The following is an 18,418-nucleotide window of genomic DNA, read 5'->3' as shown; positions in this document are numbered from 1 at the left end:
AAGCATAAATAGCATAAATGTTGCACATTGTGCATTATGCAGTATCACAGCAGGCCATTGGATCAAATGAGGGAGCTAACATGTCAATGGCTGCCAATAACCAACGGATTGTGGATTACATGGCTCTGCTTTTGAACTGCGTCCAGTGAACTGTGCCATCCAGGGCAGTAGGCGTAATCTTGTCACTAGTAAATGATCCTCACTGCTGTTCACTTCAATACACATATTACACTGCCCCACTTAGCCACCACTCATTGCAAATTCTCACTCAGTCAATCACCCATAAGGCTTTGGGCGGAAGCATTGGAGAAAAGGATCAGCGGGGAGCTTCCTCCACATGCTTAATTGTAGCCAGCTCATTGGAGGTACCCCTTAACAAGCAAAGGCCATTGTAGCAGGCAAACTTCGATGAAGGGTCGAACCAGTTATGCAGTATGCTAATGCTTTTATTGTGACAGAGGTAGACATAAGAAAACGCATACGTATAAAAAGAGTTCCAAGGAAGTACCACATTTACATTTTGCAACTTTCTGATTCTTCACTTGTTGAGAGGAGCACGGCCACTATTCGCTTTCTGTTTTCTAGGGGGAAATCACATGTATGACAACAATTAGCACCAATTCGACATTGAAAAAGGTGACTCAGTCAAAATAATTAGCGATTCCACTGCTGAACCTCCTCCTGAAACTGAAGTGATAGGCCTGAATGCAGCGAATAACCAGACACCCCATAAGCCACAGTATTCTGTATATGATGTTTACTCTTTGCTGAAGGATATGTCAGCGTTTCACTGTGAGACCTAAACAGGTAAAGTCAGAAAATACCAAGATATGCATGGTCTTCCCAGACTTAGGATTATCAGTAGTCTTATTTGACTAAGGCGGAAAGCTGAAACTTAAGGGCCTCATTCTGAGTGTAATGATAAAGGTAGAAACTCGTGGTTTTTTAACTACCTCCTATTTTCTCATGACCTTCTCGTGGGGCACCTGAGCAGGCATGGAACCTGGAACCTCTGAGGAGTGTGTGCATTGTGGTGAGGTTCCAGGTTCTGCTGGGATCAGTTGGAGGTGGATGGCTAACAGAGAGGTCGCTGTAATATCCAAGCTCAATAAAGAAGTCTCTGCAAGGTTATACCTTGTGCCAAGCTTACTTACATAACAGCCACCTAATGATACGTTGGGATAGCATGGGATATTTACTGCACTGGTTACCTATAAAGTACTGGATGGGGGAGAATATTGGTGTTTTGCCCTATACAGTACTTTCTATGTACCTCATGCTGTAATTATTCCACGCAATCCTAACTCCCAATTTGATGGTTATTCAAAACTGGTAAGCATTTGAAATACTAAATGATCATAATGAGGCCCACATGGGATTGGGAATTCCAATGAAGATCTAGCTTTCACGCATGCATGTGATAAAAGTGCATGCATTTATCTGTTAATAGTATTCTTTGACAGCACATTAGGGATTCCCTTCCTCTTTCCTTCTCCATGAGTCTGCTACCGTTTGTGAGGCACAGTCTTTTGATAGCAGACGCAATGCTGTTAGTTCAGATAGAGGCAACACTCATTTCATCTAAACTGCATTGCATTTCAGGTGAACATGAAAATTGACAGTTTCAGCTTCGGGAATCATGCAGATGTGAGGTAAAACATAGCAGCAATTTGATTTCTCTCACCTTGATGCCAGCATCGCGACTCTTGGTCCTCAATTTATTCACTTGTGACTCTGCAATGTCGGCCCTTTCCTCTGCTTCTTCAAGCTCGTGTTGAACTTTCCTGAATCGGGACAGATGTGAGTTGGCTTGCTCCTCCTAATGCGAGGAAAACAACATCTCAGAATGGATTTGCATTTAACAGCAGTTGTGGTGCCTCTTTGAAGTAAACATGGCAAACTGAACTGAAATCATCTAGCATTCAACACTCTCTAGTTATGTCCACACCTGTCACCCTCTGATGCAGTGGCACAGGCATCTTTGTATGCCTTTGCGGCACCTTGGCACTGTGTCAAATTTCTAGTCTAATGATCATACCAGTGAATTCCTTTGCAGATGAGATAACATCAGAAGGTCTGATGGGACGTTAAAAGTGACAAAGGCATACATTGAGTGAAGGCACAGCATTTTCGACTTGTTGACAGGGTCCAGTGGGATATCATGGACCCTAAACTGAAATGTGAACTGGTGGAAAATGACAAGTAGAATGATCACACACCCTTAGACACGCAAAGGAGCCCTGGTTTTTTGTGTACATTTTATTTTCCCCAAAACTACTTTTGACCATAATTTGCTCTCAACCACTGTGTTGCTATCTTCTGCAGCACTTATACTAACCATATTTTTTTGTTTTAAACATTGACCTTTACAATTGTTCTGGGGTTAGTCCCATAGGAGTGCATCATGGGTCACCTGTTGGAGACAATGGGTTTATTCTTTTCATTGTCCTTTTCGGGTTCCGTATGGTCAGGGGACCTTACCCTATTTCATCTGAAATATATTTCATTATTTAATTATGTAATGCATATCTAATTACATTTTGTTGACGTAGTAGTGTACCACACCACCATTGTGCTTTCTATCTTCTGCAATACCATGTTAGTATCCCTGTATAGCCAGAAACCTTAGTGGACAACCCTTGATTAGCATTGATTAACATCATGCCCACTGTTGCTTTATTGCAAACGTTCCAAAGGTTGAATATCTTCTGCTAGATTAACATCACAATGTTCCAACAATGCAAATGGGAGCAGCACCTCAAAATGTCCATAATCTGAAGCCCTTCCTACTTCCATTAAGGTATATTGTAAGAAACGTCAGTAAGTAAAGCATTTTCTTCGCATGGGCATAATGGTGATCCTGTTATGTCTTTTTCAGTTTACTTTGCTAGACTGTTTTTAACACAATTGGAATTGCTGTATATCTTGACCTGTTAATTGGCAGTGTAAATAACATTCTGGTTATGACTCTCTACCAGAAGGCACTGGGGGAAGGTTGCTGGGATGAATAATAGTGAGATGTGGGCAATAGCAGGATATACTTACAGTTTCCTCAGCTTGTCTCTTGTAGGCCTTAACCTTCAACTGAAGCTTATCTGTCAGGTCCTGTAGTCTCAGGACATTCTTCTTATCTTCCTCAGACTAGGAGTAAATAAAAGGATTATACTGTTTTTATAATATTAATTATTAGTCTCCTGGCTTAAAAGGCACACTAACACTTTGCACTCTTATAAACTCCTACATTATCATGCTAAAACATTGCTCAGTTAGACCATACTTGAAATAGTAAAGTACATTTTTAGCATTTACGTGTCTGTTAATTTGTAATTAAAAGGTATACCTAATACGAAAAAATATATCTACCTGGTATGTGAGTTCCTTGACTCTTCTTTCATATTTGCGAACACCCTTGATGGCTTCTACTCCACGTTTCTGTTCAGCTTCTAACTCATTCTCCAATTCATGTACCTGGGGGTTAATATGAATATAGTGTTACATTGCTGGTAAACACACACGTTGAGACGCTGTCCGTGTAAAACTCTAGAGTGTAACTCACTCTGCTCTCCAGTTTCTGGAGCTGCTTCTTGCCTCCCTTCATTGCGAGCTGCTCCGCCTCATCCAGACGATGCTGCAGGTCCTTCACAGTCTGCTCCAGGTTCTTCTTCATCCTCTCAAGATGGGCGCTTGTGTCCTGCTCCTTCTTCAGTTCTTCAGCCATCAAAGCAGCCTTGATGAAAGCATTACAGTGAAACTTAGTATTGAACAAAACATATGCTCTACACTCAGCCTTACAAAAGTTATTTGGGAAAAGGTTGTCTCTCCATGCTATTTCTAGTGCAATGCTCTACTATGCAGTAGAACATCTAACGCGTTGAAAATGATTTTAGGAGCAGTGTCCCTTTTTGTAAATGTGTAAAAGCATCCAAAATTAATTCAAAGGTTTCTTGATAAGAAGCAAAATGTGGTAAAAACGGTAAAAGAAACGGGGAAAAGCAGTGAAGACGGAAATGGAGTTAGAGCTAAAATGTTTTAGGTTTTTAGTTTTTAAGGTTGACAGAATAACAAAGAGGAAAAGAGAGCAATAGAGTGCAACTGAGGAGATAGTGACAACGGGGAAGTACGAAGTGAAGTTAAAAAAGAGGTTATGGTGGTTCTTCATAAAATGAAGCAAGGAAGGCAAAAAGATGTGTTTAATATAAAACTTCAGCCAAAGTGGCAGACCTTTGTTCAGAATGAACAAAAGGAAACTACAGTTTCGGACGAGCCATTCCAAGTATTGATGGTCAATCTTTAGGCTGACATTCAATTTCTTTTGCAAAACTACCTTGTATAAAAAGGTTATGATGACTAATAACCCCTCATTTCATTTTCACTTTATGCTTAAGGCCGTTTATGGAGGCTGTTAAAGGCAGTACATATGCTGTGAAATTAATTCAATTGTAATGCCAAGTATAAAAATGCTTTGAGCAATTTGTGCATCCTCTGCCAATTTATTGCAAATATGTGTGTTACTGTAAAATTTTTCACTAAGAAACATACGTCAGTGATGGCCTTCTTGGCCTTTTCTTCAGCATTCCGGGCTTCCTGGATAGCTTCCTCGACTTCACTCTGGAGCTGGGAGCTGTCACTCTCAAGCTTCTTTTTGGTATTAATGAGACTTGTGTTCTGAAAATAAAGACAGATATGAGAAATGTATTACACAAATCATGACACAGTTACCCTTGGTTTATCGTGTATTGCAATCACATCTTGCCTGCATTGAGGTCCTTACATTGGCTACCTCTAAAAGAAAGAATTGACTTCAAGATTCCATGCACCATACACAATAGAATATAATAACAGAAGGCCCATCTTCCTCAGTTCATACATCTCTACATACTACCCCATCTAGATCTTGAGATCAACCTCAGTAAAAAACATGTGCATCACCACTTTCATAAAAAAGAAGTTGGGGCTCAGGGCCATCAGCTCGAGAGGCTCTACCCTTTGGAACATCTTCCCAACGATTATCAAAGTGTCAGAAAACCTCCCAAAATTCAGAAAGCTATTCAAGGGCCACCTCTTAAAGCAGGCCAAGCCTGACATTAAACTGGGTTCCGAGACACAGGAGATCACCTTTCTGCTCTTGTAGAAGTCGGAATATAGAATTTGCTATGCTTGCAGCTCTTAAAAAAGCTCCTTCCGAAAGCACTGTGTGTCTCTTTTACATTAGAGGTTTCAATTCTGGTTGCTAGGTACATGCTGATTCCTCTCTTCACATCAACTGCGGTGCTTTTCTGGACTTTGCTCTTATCCTCCTATATTTGTCCCCAGATATGAATGCTCCAAGAGCTGTGAATGAACTTTCATGTTTCCCTATACACCCCTTGTCTTGATCAACCCCCTGTTGTTTTCTTTGGCTACCACAAAACATTCTTCATATTGTGATTGACGCGTTTTAAATAGAGAACAATGTTATGCTTAAAGAGATTATTACCTGAGAATGTAGCAGTTGCAAACGCTCACTTGCATCAAGAAGCTCATGTTCAGCAACTTTGCGAGATCTTTCTGTCTGTTCAAGGGCGGCCCTCATTTCTTCAATTTCCGCCTGCTGCAGGTTGCTCCTGCGTTCAATGACAGCCACCTGTTCTTTCAAGTCCTCTTGTCCGCGAGTAGCATCATCAAGATGAAGTTGGGCATCCTGTTCAGAAAACAAACACATTATAGCATTGTAATGTTTAGTCTTAAGAAAAAGTGAGAATTACTAAATAGTATGTTAAAATTAGGACTAACCGAGGGTACAAGAGGCCGATGACATTAAAGAGAAGCCACACCATAACAGAAAGGATTGTATTTAAATGAAATAGAGAAATATGGAAGAAAAAGATGCCAGGGTCCAGATAACGGTACCTTGAGTTGAGCTTGCACATTTCTAAGCTGCTTCTGAGATTCAGCGGCTTGACGGTTTGCATGGCTGAGCTGAATCTCTATTTCATTCAGATCTCCCTCCATTTTCTTCTTCAGCCTCAGAGCATCATTTCTGCTTCTGATCTCAGAATCTAGAGTGCTCTGCAGGGAATCCACAGCTCTTTGGTTGTTCCTCTTGAGCTGTTCAATTTCCTCATCTTTTTCTGCAATCTTTCTATCTACCTCAGACTTGACCTGGTTCAGCTCAAGCTGGATGCGCAGGATCTTGGCCTCTTCATGTTCCAATGATCCCTTTTAATACATAAATATGCACAAGTTAAGGAAGCTGTCAATCACAAGTAGAAGTGATGTTTAACTTAATAACAGGGACTTTTTCAAAATGTCTCCTTCACTTACTTCAGCTTCCTCCAATGCTGCCTGGAGTTCACCCTTCTCTTGTTCAACCTGTTTCTTGGCTTTTTCCAGTTCATGAATTGATTTTCCAGTTTCCCCAATTTGTTCAGTAAGATCTGAGATCTCCTCTGTAAAGAAATTACATACAGCAAATGAAAGCACCCTCTTTCTCCAATTTGAATTGTTCAAGGTTAGAAAAATCCAAGAAAATGGTCTGCATTTATTGATCACTGTTAATAAGAGAGGTGGTTATTTTTTTTTAAAGCATCTGGGAAAAGGCACCCTATAATGTGACCAGTAATGTAAAAATTATATAAGCTAACATCATTTGGTTACACTGGGAAATTGTGCCTCTCTTTGTGCGCAAAATACTGTCAGTGGCATACTTGTCTCATCTGATTTTGAGATCATCATTTATATTATGAAATTCAAAATCATATTTTTTTACATTGTCGTTTTTATCACAATTAAACATAGTTCATTGCCTGAGAATACTAACGGCTTCATGTATCATTCTTACTGATATACTATAAACTGGCCACCATTAGCATATATCAAGAAACGTACGTTGCAGGTTCTTGTTTTCACGCTTCAGGGTTTCAAGATGGTCCAGAGACTCTTCATATGCATTCTTCATCTTAAAGAGCTCAGTGCTCAGGGAACGGGAATCCTTAAGAGCTGCCTCGAGTTCAGCCTGGCCTTCCTCAAACTTCTGCTTCCAGTCTGCAAGGACCTGATCAAAACATTGATGTTTTCAGCCTGAAACACTTGTGAGCGGCATGATATATATATAGTTGATATGATTTTGTTTGCTAATCCTTTTACCTTATCAAAGTTCCTTTGTTTTTTGTCGAGAGCCGCTGCAGCACTGTTGGCTCGCTCAACATCAATCATGAAGTCCTCCACTTCACATTGTAGTCTCTGCTTGGTTTTTTCCAGCGATGCACACTTGGAATTCACTGCCTCCACCTGTTCTTCAGCTTCTTGTAGCCTTTGGGCTAGCTTTTTTCTAAACAATTGGAACGATACAGAGTATTCTTAATTGTTAAATTCACTTTACTCAGCATAATGCACTGCCTTATTGAACACAACATACTTGGCCTCTTCCAGTTCCTCTGTGCGCTGAATTGCATCTGTTTCATACTTGGTCCTCCACTGAGCAACTTCTCCATTGGCTTTGGAGAGAGAACGCTGGAGCTCGGCCTTGGCTTCTTGTTCCTCCTCATATTGCTCACGGAGCAAATCACAGTCATGTCGGGCTGATTGCAAGGCATGTGCCAGGGCATTCTTTGCCTGTAAAACAATCAAATATGCTTGCATCATTACACCTTCACATGTGTCTCCTGTTTTAATTCAAAACTAATAAAAAGCCTCACAGCTGAAACCAGAGATAAAAAGGGTCTCAGTGTCTTTAAACAGAATGTAATTAAAATGAAAATGACAAAAAATGTAAAATAACTATTTTGTAAATGTCCTTCCTACCTCAGTCAGGCCCACCGCTCAACTCAGTAGCGCATTATGTCCATCTTTTGACCTAATACATGTATGAGCATGCAGTCAGTATTTGTAAATCTTTCACATTTGATCGTTTGTCACATGAGCACTGCATTTGTAATCCTAAAGTGATTTGTGCAGCTTAAGCATTGCCCTCTAGGCCTATACCAAGCAAATGTATTACAATTGCGAGTACGCACATTGGCACAATCATCTGCCGCAATAAAATAATCATTCCCCATGAACATCATCAAACCTCCCAAAGGTTACCCAAACTGCAGTGAATTTAATATATGTTGGTATTTGTCTTCTTTGTGTTGTTGTTTCTCCAATTATTTATATTATTGCCTCAGTGGAAATGAAAGTGGCTGGTTGTTTAGCATCTCATAGCCATGGGGGGTCAGAGGGATGTGAGTATGGCAGAAATAAAAAACAAAGGGGGGTCTGGGAATCTCTCTACCAGCACGAACACAGCCCAATGACTTGTTCTTGGGTGAATAACCCCTGGGAGAGACTCTACCAAGTCTTTAGCTCACTGTCCCTTTCACAGAGAAGAAATTTCCCTGCATATCAGCCTTTGTCCTGCCCAGGGGCAGTCCAGCGCCGAAATGCTAGGCAATTCTCCTCTGAACAAGAGTACCATCAGTAACCCCATACACGTGTTTCAGCCTTGTTGGGCATCATCAGTGAGGTGAAACTGTTGCCTCTCTAAGAACAGTGAGCAAGGGGTCCACGTCTGGATCGCCCTGTTAACTTAGGGTGAAACCCAAAGTTAATTTATTCAAAACAAAGGGGGGTCTGGGAATCTCTCTACCAGCACGAACACAGCCCAATGACTTGTTCTTGGGTGAATAACCCCCGGGAGAGACTCTACCAAGTCTTTAGCTCACTGTCCCTTTCACAGAGAAGAAATTTCCCTGCATATCAGCCTTTGTCCTGCCCAGGGGCAGTCCAGCGCCGAAATGCTAGGCAATTCTCCTCTGAACAAGAGTACCATCAGTAACCCCATACACGTGTTTCAGCCTTGTTGGGCATCATCAGTGAGGTGAAACTGTTGCCTCTCTAAGAACAGTGAGCAAGGGGTCCACGTCTGGATCGCCCTGTTAACTTAGGGTGAAACCCAAAGTTAATTTATTCAAAACAAAGGGGGGTCTGGGAATCTCTCTACCAGCACGAACACAGCCCAATGACTTGTTCTTGGGTGAATAACCCCCGGGAGAGACTCTACCAAGTCTTTAGCTCACTGTCCCTTTCACAGAGAAGAAATTTCCCTGCATATCAGCCTTTGTCCTGCCCAGGGGCAGTCCAGCGCCGAAATGCTAGGCAATTCTCCTCTGAACAAGAGTACCATCAGTAACCCCATACACGTGTTTCAGCCTTGTTGGGCATCATCAGTGAGGTGAAACTGTTGCCTCTCTAAGAACTTTGAGCAAGGGGTCCACGTCTGGATCGCCCTGTTAACTTAGGGTGAAACCCAAAGTTAATTTATTCAAAACAAAGGGGGGTCTGGGAATCTCTCTACCAGCATGGCAGAAATAATCCCCAAATTCTTTATAATCTGTTACTCTTTCTATTTATTATGATTTTGAAGCCTCCAGTCATGATTCTTTGAGGTTACCCCTTCACTTTGAAACATGTGAACAGCTCCAGGTCATGAGCTGGTGCTATTGAAGCCTTCTACGCATGCATACACATTGGGCCTCATTCCGAGTACGGCGCTAAACAATGGAGCTATTAACGCCTTGGTTGACGCCGTACCCGGACCGGCAGCGCCTTGGTGGATGGCGGAATTACCGCCCCATTCCAAGGTTGGCGGGGCGGTAATTCCCCATTCGCCAAGGCTCTTCCCCATTCCCAAATGAGCCCCCATAGTGCTCAATGGGAATGGTGAAGATGCAAATAACGGTGACCGTTCATTACGGTCACCGTTATTGGCTTGGAGGCCCCTTTGCGCCCTCGACTTTTAACACCTGCTCAAAGCAGGCGTTAAGGGCGAGGGCGCAAAGGGAACTCGGAGTATGGCGGTAAGGGATCACCGCCACCGGTCTCGTTACCGGTGGCCGCTATCCCTTACCGCCATACTCGGAATGAGGCCCATAGACAGCAGTACTTATCCCTGTCAATAAGCTGAATATTGTCTTATCCCTGCTTTGACCCTGGACTTCGACATGCACAGCTTCTTCTGTCAGCTGTGGCTTCTCTTAAGACTGTTACCTAATCTCTCTTAACCTGTCATGGTCCCATGGACCAATACCGCTCTGTCACATTGACCCTAGAACCTTACATTCTGGTTTGCCCCCAAGGCGTTGCTATGCAGGGAGCGCGTAGTCTGTGTTTTAGTCAGTGGTCAGTAACTGCAGATCTAAAATGGATTAATGACAATATATGGGTTGCCTTTGGGTTCTGCTAATTTGGATATTCCTACCAGAGGTTGTGGATCCTTGAACAGTTGTAAACCAGCGGTCACCTGATACACAGAGTTATAAGATTAAAGTTCCATTATTTATCAATGGCTTGTAGATAAAGGCTGCATGAAAGGGACAGTCATTCCAGATCCCGCACCTTGACTGTCACTCCAGACGCAGACCCTTTGCTGTTCCATGTGCTGCGCTATCACCAAATGAAAGGAACACATTCTCTGTGATAATATCTCATTTGAGGAACAGGTTCTTTCTTTTATTTAGGGTGAGTGAAGAGCAATGGCATCGACATTTAAGGAAAAGTTAACAATCTCAATGTTCAGACCTCCTTTGGATTTCCAATCCTGTTTTTCTTCCATGATATGATATGATATGATATGATATGGCATTTATAACGCTCCTATACACAAGTGTTTCAAGGCGTGACGAGGCAAGGGAGGGGAACAGAGGGAAGACGAGATAATGATCCTACGAGGCCAGGTGACAATCAGATCGCGCAAGTGCATGGGAAGGGGGAAAGGGTAAGAGTGGGGGGAAGGAGGGAGGGGACAGTGTAGTCAAAGGGATAAATAGAATAAATAACAAGAATAAATAACAATAAGTAAACGTATGGCCGGCTGGTGGCAAGTGCAAGGGTAAGTGCAGACATCAGGAGTCAGATGCTGGTAGTGGGACTGTAGGGATACAGAAAACAGTCTTCAAGTGCGGGGGTTGCCAGGAAGGCAGTGCTGGTGTGTGACTAGCAGGAGAGGGGACCTGGGCCTGAGATCAGAGGGTGGCCAGGTAACCGGTGCAGTTTCAATTTCAGCAGGAAAATCAGCAGGGGAGAGGAGGAGAGAAAGCAGAAGCAAAGAGAAAGGTTTTTAGATGCTTTCGGAACCGGAGATGATTCTCGTCAAGTTTCAGAGAGGCTGTTCCAGAGGGAGGCCTGAGCCGAAGAAAGAGATCTACCACCAACTCGTTGCTTGGAGAAGCGACTGACTCTGAGGGAGTTGGAGGCGGATAAGCGAAGAGCTCAAGAGGGAAGATATTTAGGAAGAGAGAGTTCAAGGTATTGAGGCCCCAGGCCCCAGAAGGCCTTGTGGACAATGCAGAGGGTCTTGAACTTAATCCTCGCAGCCACTGGAAGCCAGTGCAGGGATTTCAGTCCTGGAGAGATACGATCCCTGGGCTTGAGGCCAAGGACAAGTCTTGGAGTCCTGTTCTGGATGAGTTGCAGAGGGCGGAGAGTAGAAGCAGGCAGATTTAGAAAGAGGCTGTTGCAATAGTCCAGACTAAAGAGAACCAGAGCTCTAGAGACAGTGAGCTTCTGGGGGAAGAAGAGGAACAGAAGAATACCTCTGAGGAGATGCAGTTGGTAGTGTGACTTCTTACAGACATCAGAGATGTGTGGAGAGAAGGAGAGCGTGGAGTCGACCGTGTGTATGCATCTTTTCCCCCATGTACTTATAGTCTCAGTTTTTAATTTACAGGAAAGCCCTCTGAAGTCATGTTTGGCACTATATGTAAGTCCCCAACTATGAGCAACTTACTCACACATTCTATTTTGGGTATACTGCCCCCAGTGGCTGGGTCCCAGCTCACGTTGCATGTCTTTCTGGCTGCTCTGCTGTCAATATCAAAAAGAGAGCTCTTAGTAATAAGTTGGTTGTTGTTGTTAACAACATGACACCTGTCCGCACAGAAGTGGTACCATAAAGCTCAGTTTGAAAAGCCATACCATTGTCAATGTCTTCATGGAATTATTACATGCTAACTCCATCAATTCAATGATAAAATGTGGTCATATTGGTTCCAAGGCCTGCTGCTCACTTTGAACCTGCTCTGATATTGAGATAGGGATAATTATATTTTTGATATTTTCACACTCTGAAACACTTGTGTACGAGCACAATACAAATAAATTATCATATCATATTAGAGACACTTTTTTTATGCCTCAGTGCTCTGTTACAGTGGTTTAATACAAGGTGAAGGAGGGCTGCTAAATGTTGGGAGTGATCCCCAGATTCATCCATCCATAAATATATGTCCGCGTCGTTGCATGAGGGGGTGTAAATAGGGGCTCCCCTGCATCTTGCTGTCTGTAGGGACCCACGTGGTTTGCCCGCTCTATTATTCTTGTGTCTTGGCTCACCCTAGGCTTTCTCTATCAAAGGGTGAAGTTACAATGATCTGCAGTGCTGTCACCATCAGGCAACGAAGCTCAGGAGCACGTGTTGGTGACAATCTGCAATGCTTAGCTAAAATGGCACTCAGAGAATGCATGTGCTAGATACCTTTGTCTCCTCTTCAAGCTGCCTCTTCAGTTCTTCTGTCTGCTGGGTGAAGGCTTGTTTGCCTCGTGACAGTTGGGAAATCAAAGACTCTTTTTCTTCCAGCTGACGTGCAAACTCACCTTTAAGAAAAAGGTCAAACAAACTTCAAATATTTAAAATATTTAATGAGAATGTTAATTTGATTACATTTCCATATAATTAAACAGTGTTTTGTTCAGGAAAACAGCAGGAAACAGAAAGGCCTGTTGTGCTTAGATGGCCACTGGGGGTGTCTTTGCAAATAACTGAGGTTGGGTTGGGGTTTTAAAAGGACGTTCAAACTATACAGATATCATCATATGTAAATTCTGAGAAGCTGACTGGATTCTAATATTCGAGGACTGGCATGGCTAGTGCTATTTGTCAAGCACTAACAGGCCAATGTGTTATTATCTATTTCTATTTCTAAATCCCACCTCTATGACCATTACCATGTCTATGTTCCAAATAAATAACATGAAGGGCCTCATTATAACCTGTGTTTTCCCTCATAGAAAACTATACTTCAACAATGGAGAAAATTGCCGGCCAAAATGAGATATATTCATGAGCTGGCCTTGAAAAGGGTGCACCCTATAACCAAATGACGTATTACAAAGTGTGATCTATATCTAGTCACTAAACACTTTGGTAATGATGCTGGCGTGTACTGGACTGAGGTGACTCTATGCCGGACTCTGAAATATGGTGAAAGCATGTGAATCATTGAGCATTAGGTATAAGGGAAGTTAGTTCCTTTAATATAAGACTGATGGGTAGTTTGTCCGGTTGCATATTTTTGCTGTTGGGGATAGATTTTTGAGCCCATGCAGCTTTTTGCTTTGTTATTGGAATCAAATAAATGGATTTTACCATTGATAATTCCAAATTGCTGGCAGTAGTACAGGGTTGCAATACGAGCAGCCTGTTGCCATCAATTACAATTCTGATCCAATCTCATAATGATACGTAGTGAACCTGAGTTAGCGATGTCCTGCTGAGCTATTGGTCTACAGAGGTATTTGTATCGCCTGGACAGTTGACTATATCACCTCTCAACAGAGAGAGGGGATATGCTGGCCCATAAGCCTTGGCGCGTCCATCTGTTTAAGGGGAAGAAAAAAATGCTCAAGTCCTTGGAGAAGAATAGGTGTATCTGTGTCTTTCGCAGGGGGTTGGGTAGTGAAATAGGTTGTGCTGCCAGAATGAAAAAGGCCTGCCATCTTTGCTGGTATGGCCAGCTAGTGGGCTGTAAGTAGCATAAATTTGGCAAGCTGGAGGCAGCAGTAGTTGCAGAGTTAGGGATGTGCAGTCCCTCAGAATGGCCTCTGTACCATGGCAAATGATTTAAAATTATGATGTACTTATTGGGAACTAGTGTAATGTCTTTGGTGGCCCCTTCTCACTGCCAGGTTTGATCTCCTGCACAACATCCCACTGCACAGATTTAAATCTTTCTTAGTTTGCACAGGATCTGTGCAAATGTACTTTACATGCATATGCTTTAGATTTCTACTTCAAAAGATTTAATTGTAAGCCGTACCATTTTCAGTCTGGAAGCGTGCCTTCTGGGTGGTGAGGTCATTAATGAGACGCTGATGTTCGTCATGCTTTGCTTTAACCTCCCCGAGTTGGTCCTCCAATAAGCGACTCACTTTCTCCAGGTTGGCCTTTAGGACAAAACGGGTTGCTTAGTGTAAGCCGACATTACACTAAAAGAAATCTGCAGATCAGAATATTGCTTTATAGCTGCTTACCTTGGACTTGGAAACATTCTCCATGTTGCTGGCAAGGTCATCGATTTCCATCTTGAATTCGCTTTTCTCTTTCTCCAGCTTCTGTTTGACCCGTTGTAGGTTATCAATCTGTTCCCCAAGTTCTGCGACGCTGTCAGCATGCTTCTTACGGAGGGCAGCAGCGGTAGCTTCATGCTGCAGAGTGGACTCTTCCAAGTCCCTTCTCAATTTCTGGAACTCTGCCTCACGCTTCTTGTTCATTTCAATCTGGGCTGAAGTGGCTCCACCAGCTTCTTCCAGCCTTTCACTGATTTCTTCCAGTTCCCTGGAGAGATCGGACCTCTGTTTCTCAACCTTAGCACGAGCTGCACGCTCAGCTTCAATTTCTTCTTCAAGTTCTTCAATGCGAGCCTAAAAGATCACATTATTACATTCTATAAAAAACATTTTGATCTTCTCATAACTTAATTGAGCAATGTGATTTCAACTCATCAATACCTGAAGTTCTTTGATTTTCTTCTGCAGCTGGGCTCCGAGGGACTGCTCATCCTCAATCTTGCTCTGATATTGACTTAATTCAAAATCTTTCCTATTTTCAGAAAGCAAATGTATTACTATGTTTAATTGTGTTTCTATAACCAAGTTCATTGAGCACTCATAATTATTTTGCCCTGTTAAGAACATATAAAATAATAGTTTTGAGAAGTTGACAGTCATATAATTAATTGTATATTAAACAAGTAGTTTTCCCTTTCTGACACCAAGATCTGCTATTGGATGAAAAGGCAGCACATGTTTGCTGTAAAAGTTGCTACAAGGCCAGAAGACACATGTAGAGTTTATAAGATTGAACCATTCACTGCAGCAAAGGGTTTGAATATAAAAAACGTAAGCTATGTTTCCGGGAAGGAAGCTCAGTGATCCAATGGATCGACTACACAGACCTATAAAGCCGTCGGGTCACAGTTTCGTCCTCGTGAAGTCTATTTAGTTTATACCAATTTAATGTCCACAAGGCACCATAGTAATGATCAATAACATGATGAAATAATAATATCTGCAGATCAGTGTTCCCCTGAGTAGTACACCGAATACTCACTTTTTCAGTTTTTCATCACTTTGCTGTTTATCGTTTTCTAGATCCATCACGCTTTCCTGGGAGAGCTTGAGATCACCTTCAAGCTTCCTCTTCGATCTCTCAAGGTCCATGCGAAGCTTCTTCTCTTGTTCCAAGGAGCCTTCAAGCTGTGTATTGTAAAAAAAAATGTATTTAATAAGATGACATAGAAAGTTGGTCTTCATTAATTATAAACACTGTCAGATTCTTCCAATGAGTGCCTGCCTACTGTCCTACGGGGCATGTGACTGTTGTGTAACATTTGGATCAAATATATTGGTTTGAAGTGGATAGGGTTTCTGATCTTTGCTAGCGTATGCAGAAAATGATTTATGAATGCAATGGTTTGTTTTCCTTGTATTACTTTAATATAGCAGTCCATCAACCACACACAACTTGGTGGATCTGCACACCAAGAAACTGCTCCCCACTGTGTAACAGAAGACCAGGAAAAGGGCAAGGCAGCCACAGGGCCAGTTCATGGGTTTCTGTTGCCTCAGACAAAGTGGCTGTCTGCTGCCCGCACACCCCTGGAATTGGGAATCAACCCGGTACATTTGGTGTCCCCTGGGCAGCCGGGCAGCTAACTAGGGTGACCTTGTCACAGGGCTAGTCCTGGTTTGAGGGCTCTCTAAACCATGTTTTTTATTATGAAGCAATGAACCACACCAGGCTGAAATCAGCATTAATCAGAATATTTCACGTGTAAAGCCATTTAGACGTGGACATTGACTTTTCATTTACCACTGATATTTTCATGCAAATTTGGCAGATGTGAGACGATAATAAGGCTTGGTAAAAGTGGGACTAAAACCAATATTTCTATTTGCATTCTTCACCATTCACACTGCAGAATCACAGAATTATTGTACAATGTCAGTGACTCATGACCTGAGGTTTACATTGGATTATAGTTTATATTATATACACACACACAAATGCACATATATGCACACAAACATATGTATTTTACAATTATACTTACATCATCCACTTGCTGTTCCAGCTTAGTTTTGGCTTTTGTCAGGGTGCTGACTTTGTCTTCCTCTGCTTGGAGGTCATCCAGGGTTTGCTGGTGAGCCTCCTGGAGAGCTTTCTTCTCCTTAGAAACCTTTGCAATGTTCTCATCGAGAACTGCCATTTCCTCAGTAAGGTTTTTAACCTGGAAACATACAAATGGATTGAAGATAAATCGGTTGTCCTTGGATGTTCACTGTATTTGTACCAATAGAACAATGTACATATGTTTAATTTCGACCTGTTTACCTTGTTTTCCGTGGCATGCTTTTCCTTCTCTACTTTGGCTAGAGTGAGCTCAAGGTCATCAATATCTTTCTTCAGCTCAGAGCACTCATCCTCCAGTTTCCTCTTCTTGGCCGTCAGCTCAGCGTTACTTTCCTCCTCATCTTCAAGTCTTTCCGTCAGCTCCTTCACTTTAGCCTCCAGCTGAATTTTATTCTTGATGAGACCTTCACATCTTTCTTCTGCATCAGCTATGTTTTCACTTTCCTAGTAACACATAGAAATGTATTTAGTTATATTTTCCTATGGGAACGTTAAGTTGTTCATAGTTTATATGTGTTATTTTGTACACACCGATTGGACTTGTAAAGCAAGATCATTCTTCTCCTGAAGAAGAGCCACCATCTTCTCCTCTAGCTCCTTCTTTCTTGCTTCAGACTTTGCCAAAGCTTCCTTTGTCTTTTCAAACTCCTCTTTCATGTTGGCCATCTCCTTCTCTGTCTCCGCACTCTGCAGGAGAGGCTTAATCTTAAAGTAAAGCTTCATCCATGGCCACGTTTTGACATTCATGAAGGACCTGACATTGTACTGGATGGAAAATATGGCTTCTCTGTTGAGGGACACATCAGAAATAGGTTAACTTAAAGCAGTGGGCATAGTAGTTAAGTGAGAGTCCCTCAAGTATGTCAGTTAATACCTTCTCTCCATCATCTTCTTGAATTCTACTCTCATGAGGAACCCTCTGCAAGCAGCCTGCGTGCGGGTGATGAGCTCTGCCAGCTTTTCATCGCGCATCTCCTCTAGAGTACCCAGGAGGCCAGCTTTGAAGAACACCTTCAATAAATAAGGGGAGGATAAATACATTCCCCCCAGCAACATTCCAAATCTGCATGTCTATTAATTAGATTAATTAGGAGATGATATGTTACCTTTGTGTGTCCAAATTTATACTGAGTATGATCAACATCGATGGAACCTAGCAACTTCTCGCTCGCCTTCTTGCTGTCAATAAATTGTCCTTCTGGAATAGCGCTTGCATTGAGCACTTTGTACCTTAAAAATATTCTCAATGTTAATTCCATGTTAAGAACAAATCCTTCTGTAAATATTGGTTTAATTAAATAAATGGCAAAACGGCAAAAATGGCAGCTTATTACTTCAATTGTTTTTTGAATGCGAACACTGAAAGAGTGCCATAACATATTACACACGTTCCAGAGCATTGCACATTGGCATCCCCTTTGCTTTTGTGTAAACTTGTGATTTCAAAGTACTCAACATAATTATGTAAAGTTGTTGACCAGTTTTATTCTCAGTTTTGAATTGTATTCATATGCAGAATGTTTACCTCTGCTTAAAGTCACCGTAAAGGATCCTGCTTGGAAACCCCTTTCTGCAAATTCTGATGCCCTCTAACACACCATTACATCTCAGCTGGTGGATCAGCAGGTGGTTGTCCATTACACCTAGAAGCAGAAGGTAAAGTCTCATCAGTTCATTACATTCTGCTGAGCTGCAAAGCAATTTTGCAATTATGTATATCACACAACCACTTCAGAGTCGTTCTACCTGGGGTTTTTGTCTCATTTGGAATCAGGCAACGCACAAAGTGGGGGTGAGTGCTCCTCAGGTTAGTCATCAGCTTGCCCAAGTTTTCCTGTAGTAATGAGAATATAATTGTCTTCAAACAGAGCAGCACAAACTAGGACTATATGCCTTAAACATTCGGATCAGAAACATTATTTTGAAGTTGGTATTTTGTGTTTTCTGTCGGGAACTTGGAGGGTGTGCAAAATGTGCATCACATTGAAT

At 42.1% G+C, this 18,418-nt stretch overlaps 1 protein-coding gene across 1 annotated transcript in view; it reads right to left on the bottom strand.

Moving 5' to 3' along the window:
- Positions 1–425: 425 nt before the first annotated feature.
- The window catches only part of LOC138569502 (myosin-4-like), a 32,359-nt gene continuing 14,366 nt past the window's right edge, over positions 426–18,418 (bottom strand). Inside the window, exons 17-40 of the mRNA XM_069647534.1 lie at positions 18,176–18,263; positions 17,955–18,072; positions 17,536–17,659; positions 17,304–17,440; positions 16,961–17,216; positions 16,631–16,873; positions 16,350–16,526; positions 15,347–15,492; positions 14,746–14,836; positions 14,269–14,658; positions 14,055–14,181; positions 12,494–12,612; positions 7,397–7,593; positions 7,126–7,309; positions 6,868–7,033; positions 6,304–6,428; positions 5,890–6,198; positions 5,477–5,680; positions 4,540–4,665; positions 3,557–3,727; positions 3,364–3,468; positions 3,046–3,141; positions 1,685–1,819; positions 426–581 (exon numbers count right to left, since the gene is read on the bottom strand). Coding sequence (XP_069503635.1) covers positions 564–581; positions 1,685–1,819; positions 3,046–3,141; positions 3,364–3,468; positions 3,557–3,727; positions 4,540–4,665; positions 5,477–5,680; positions 5,890–6,198; positions 6,304–6,428; positions 6,868–7,033; positions 7,126–7,309; positions 7,397–7,593; positions 12,494–12,612; positions 14,055–14,181; positions 14,269–14,658; positions 14,746–14,836; positions 15,347–15,492; positions 16,350–16,526; positions 16,631–16,873; positions 16,961–17,216; positions 17,304–17,440; positions 17,536–17,659; positions 17,955–18,072; positions 18,176–18,263 — 3,852 coding nt within the window. The 3' untranslated portion in view covers positions 426–563. The remainder of the gene's footprint in view (positions 582–1,684; positions 1,820–3,045; positions 3,142–3,363; positions 3,469–3,556; positions 3,728–4,539; positions 4,666–5,476; positions 5,681–5,889; positions 6,199–6,303; positions 6,429–6,867; positions 7,034–7,125; positions 7,310–7,396; positions 7,594–12,493; positions 12,613–14,054; positions 14,182–14,268; positions 14,659–14,745; positions 14,837–15,346; positions 15,493–16,349; positions 16,527–16,630; positions 16,874–16,960; positions 17,217–17,303; positions 17,441–17,535; positions 17,660–17,954; positions 18,073–18,175; positions 18,264–18,418) is intronic.

This window comes from Ambystoma mexicanum, chromosome 2q (genome assembly GCF_040938575.1).
Source record: "Ambystoma mexicanum isolate Mex_15411 chromosome 2q, UKY_AmexF1_1, whole genome shotgun sequence".
Lineage (NCBI taxonomy): Eukaryota > Metazoa > Chordata > Amphibia > Caudata > Ambystomatidae > Ambystoma > Ambystoma mexicanum.
This window is presented reverse-complemented; position numbering and strand designations above follow the sequence as displayed.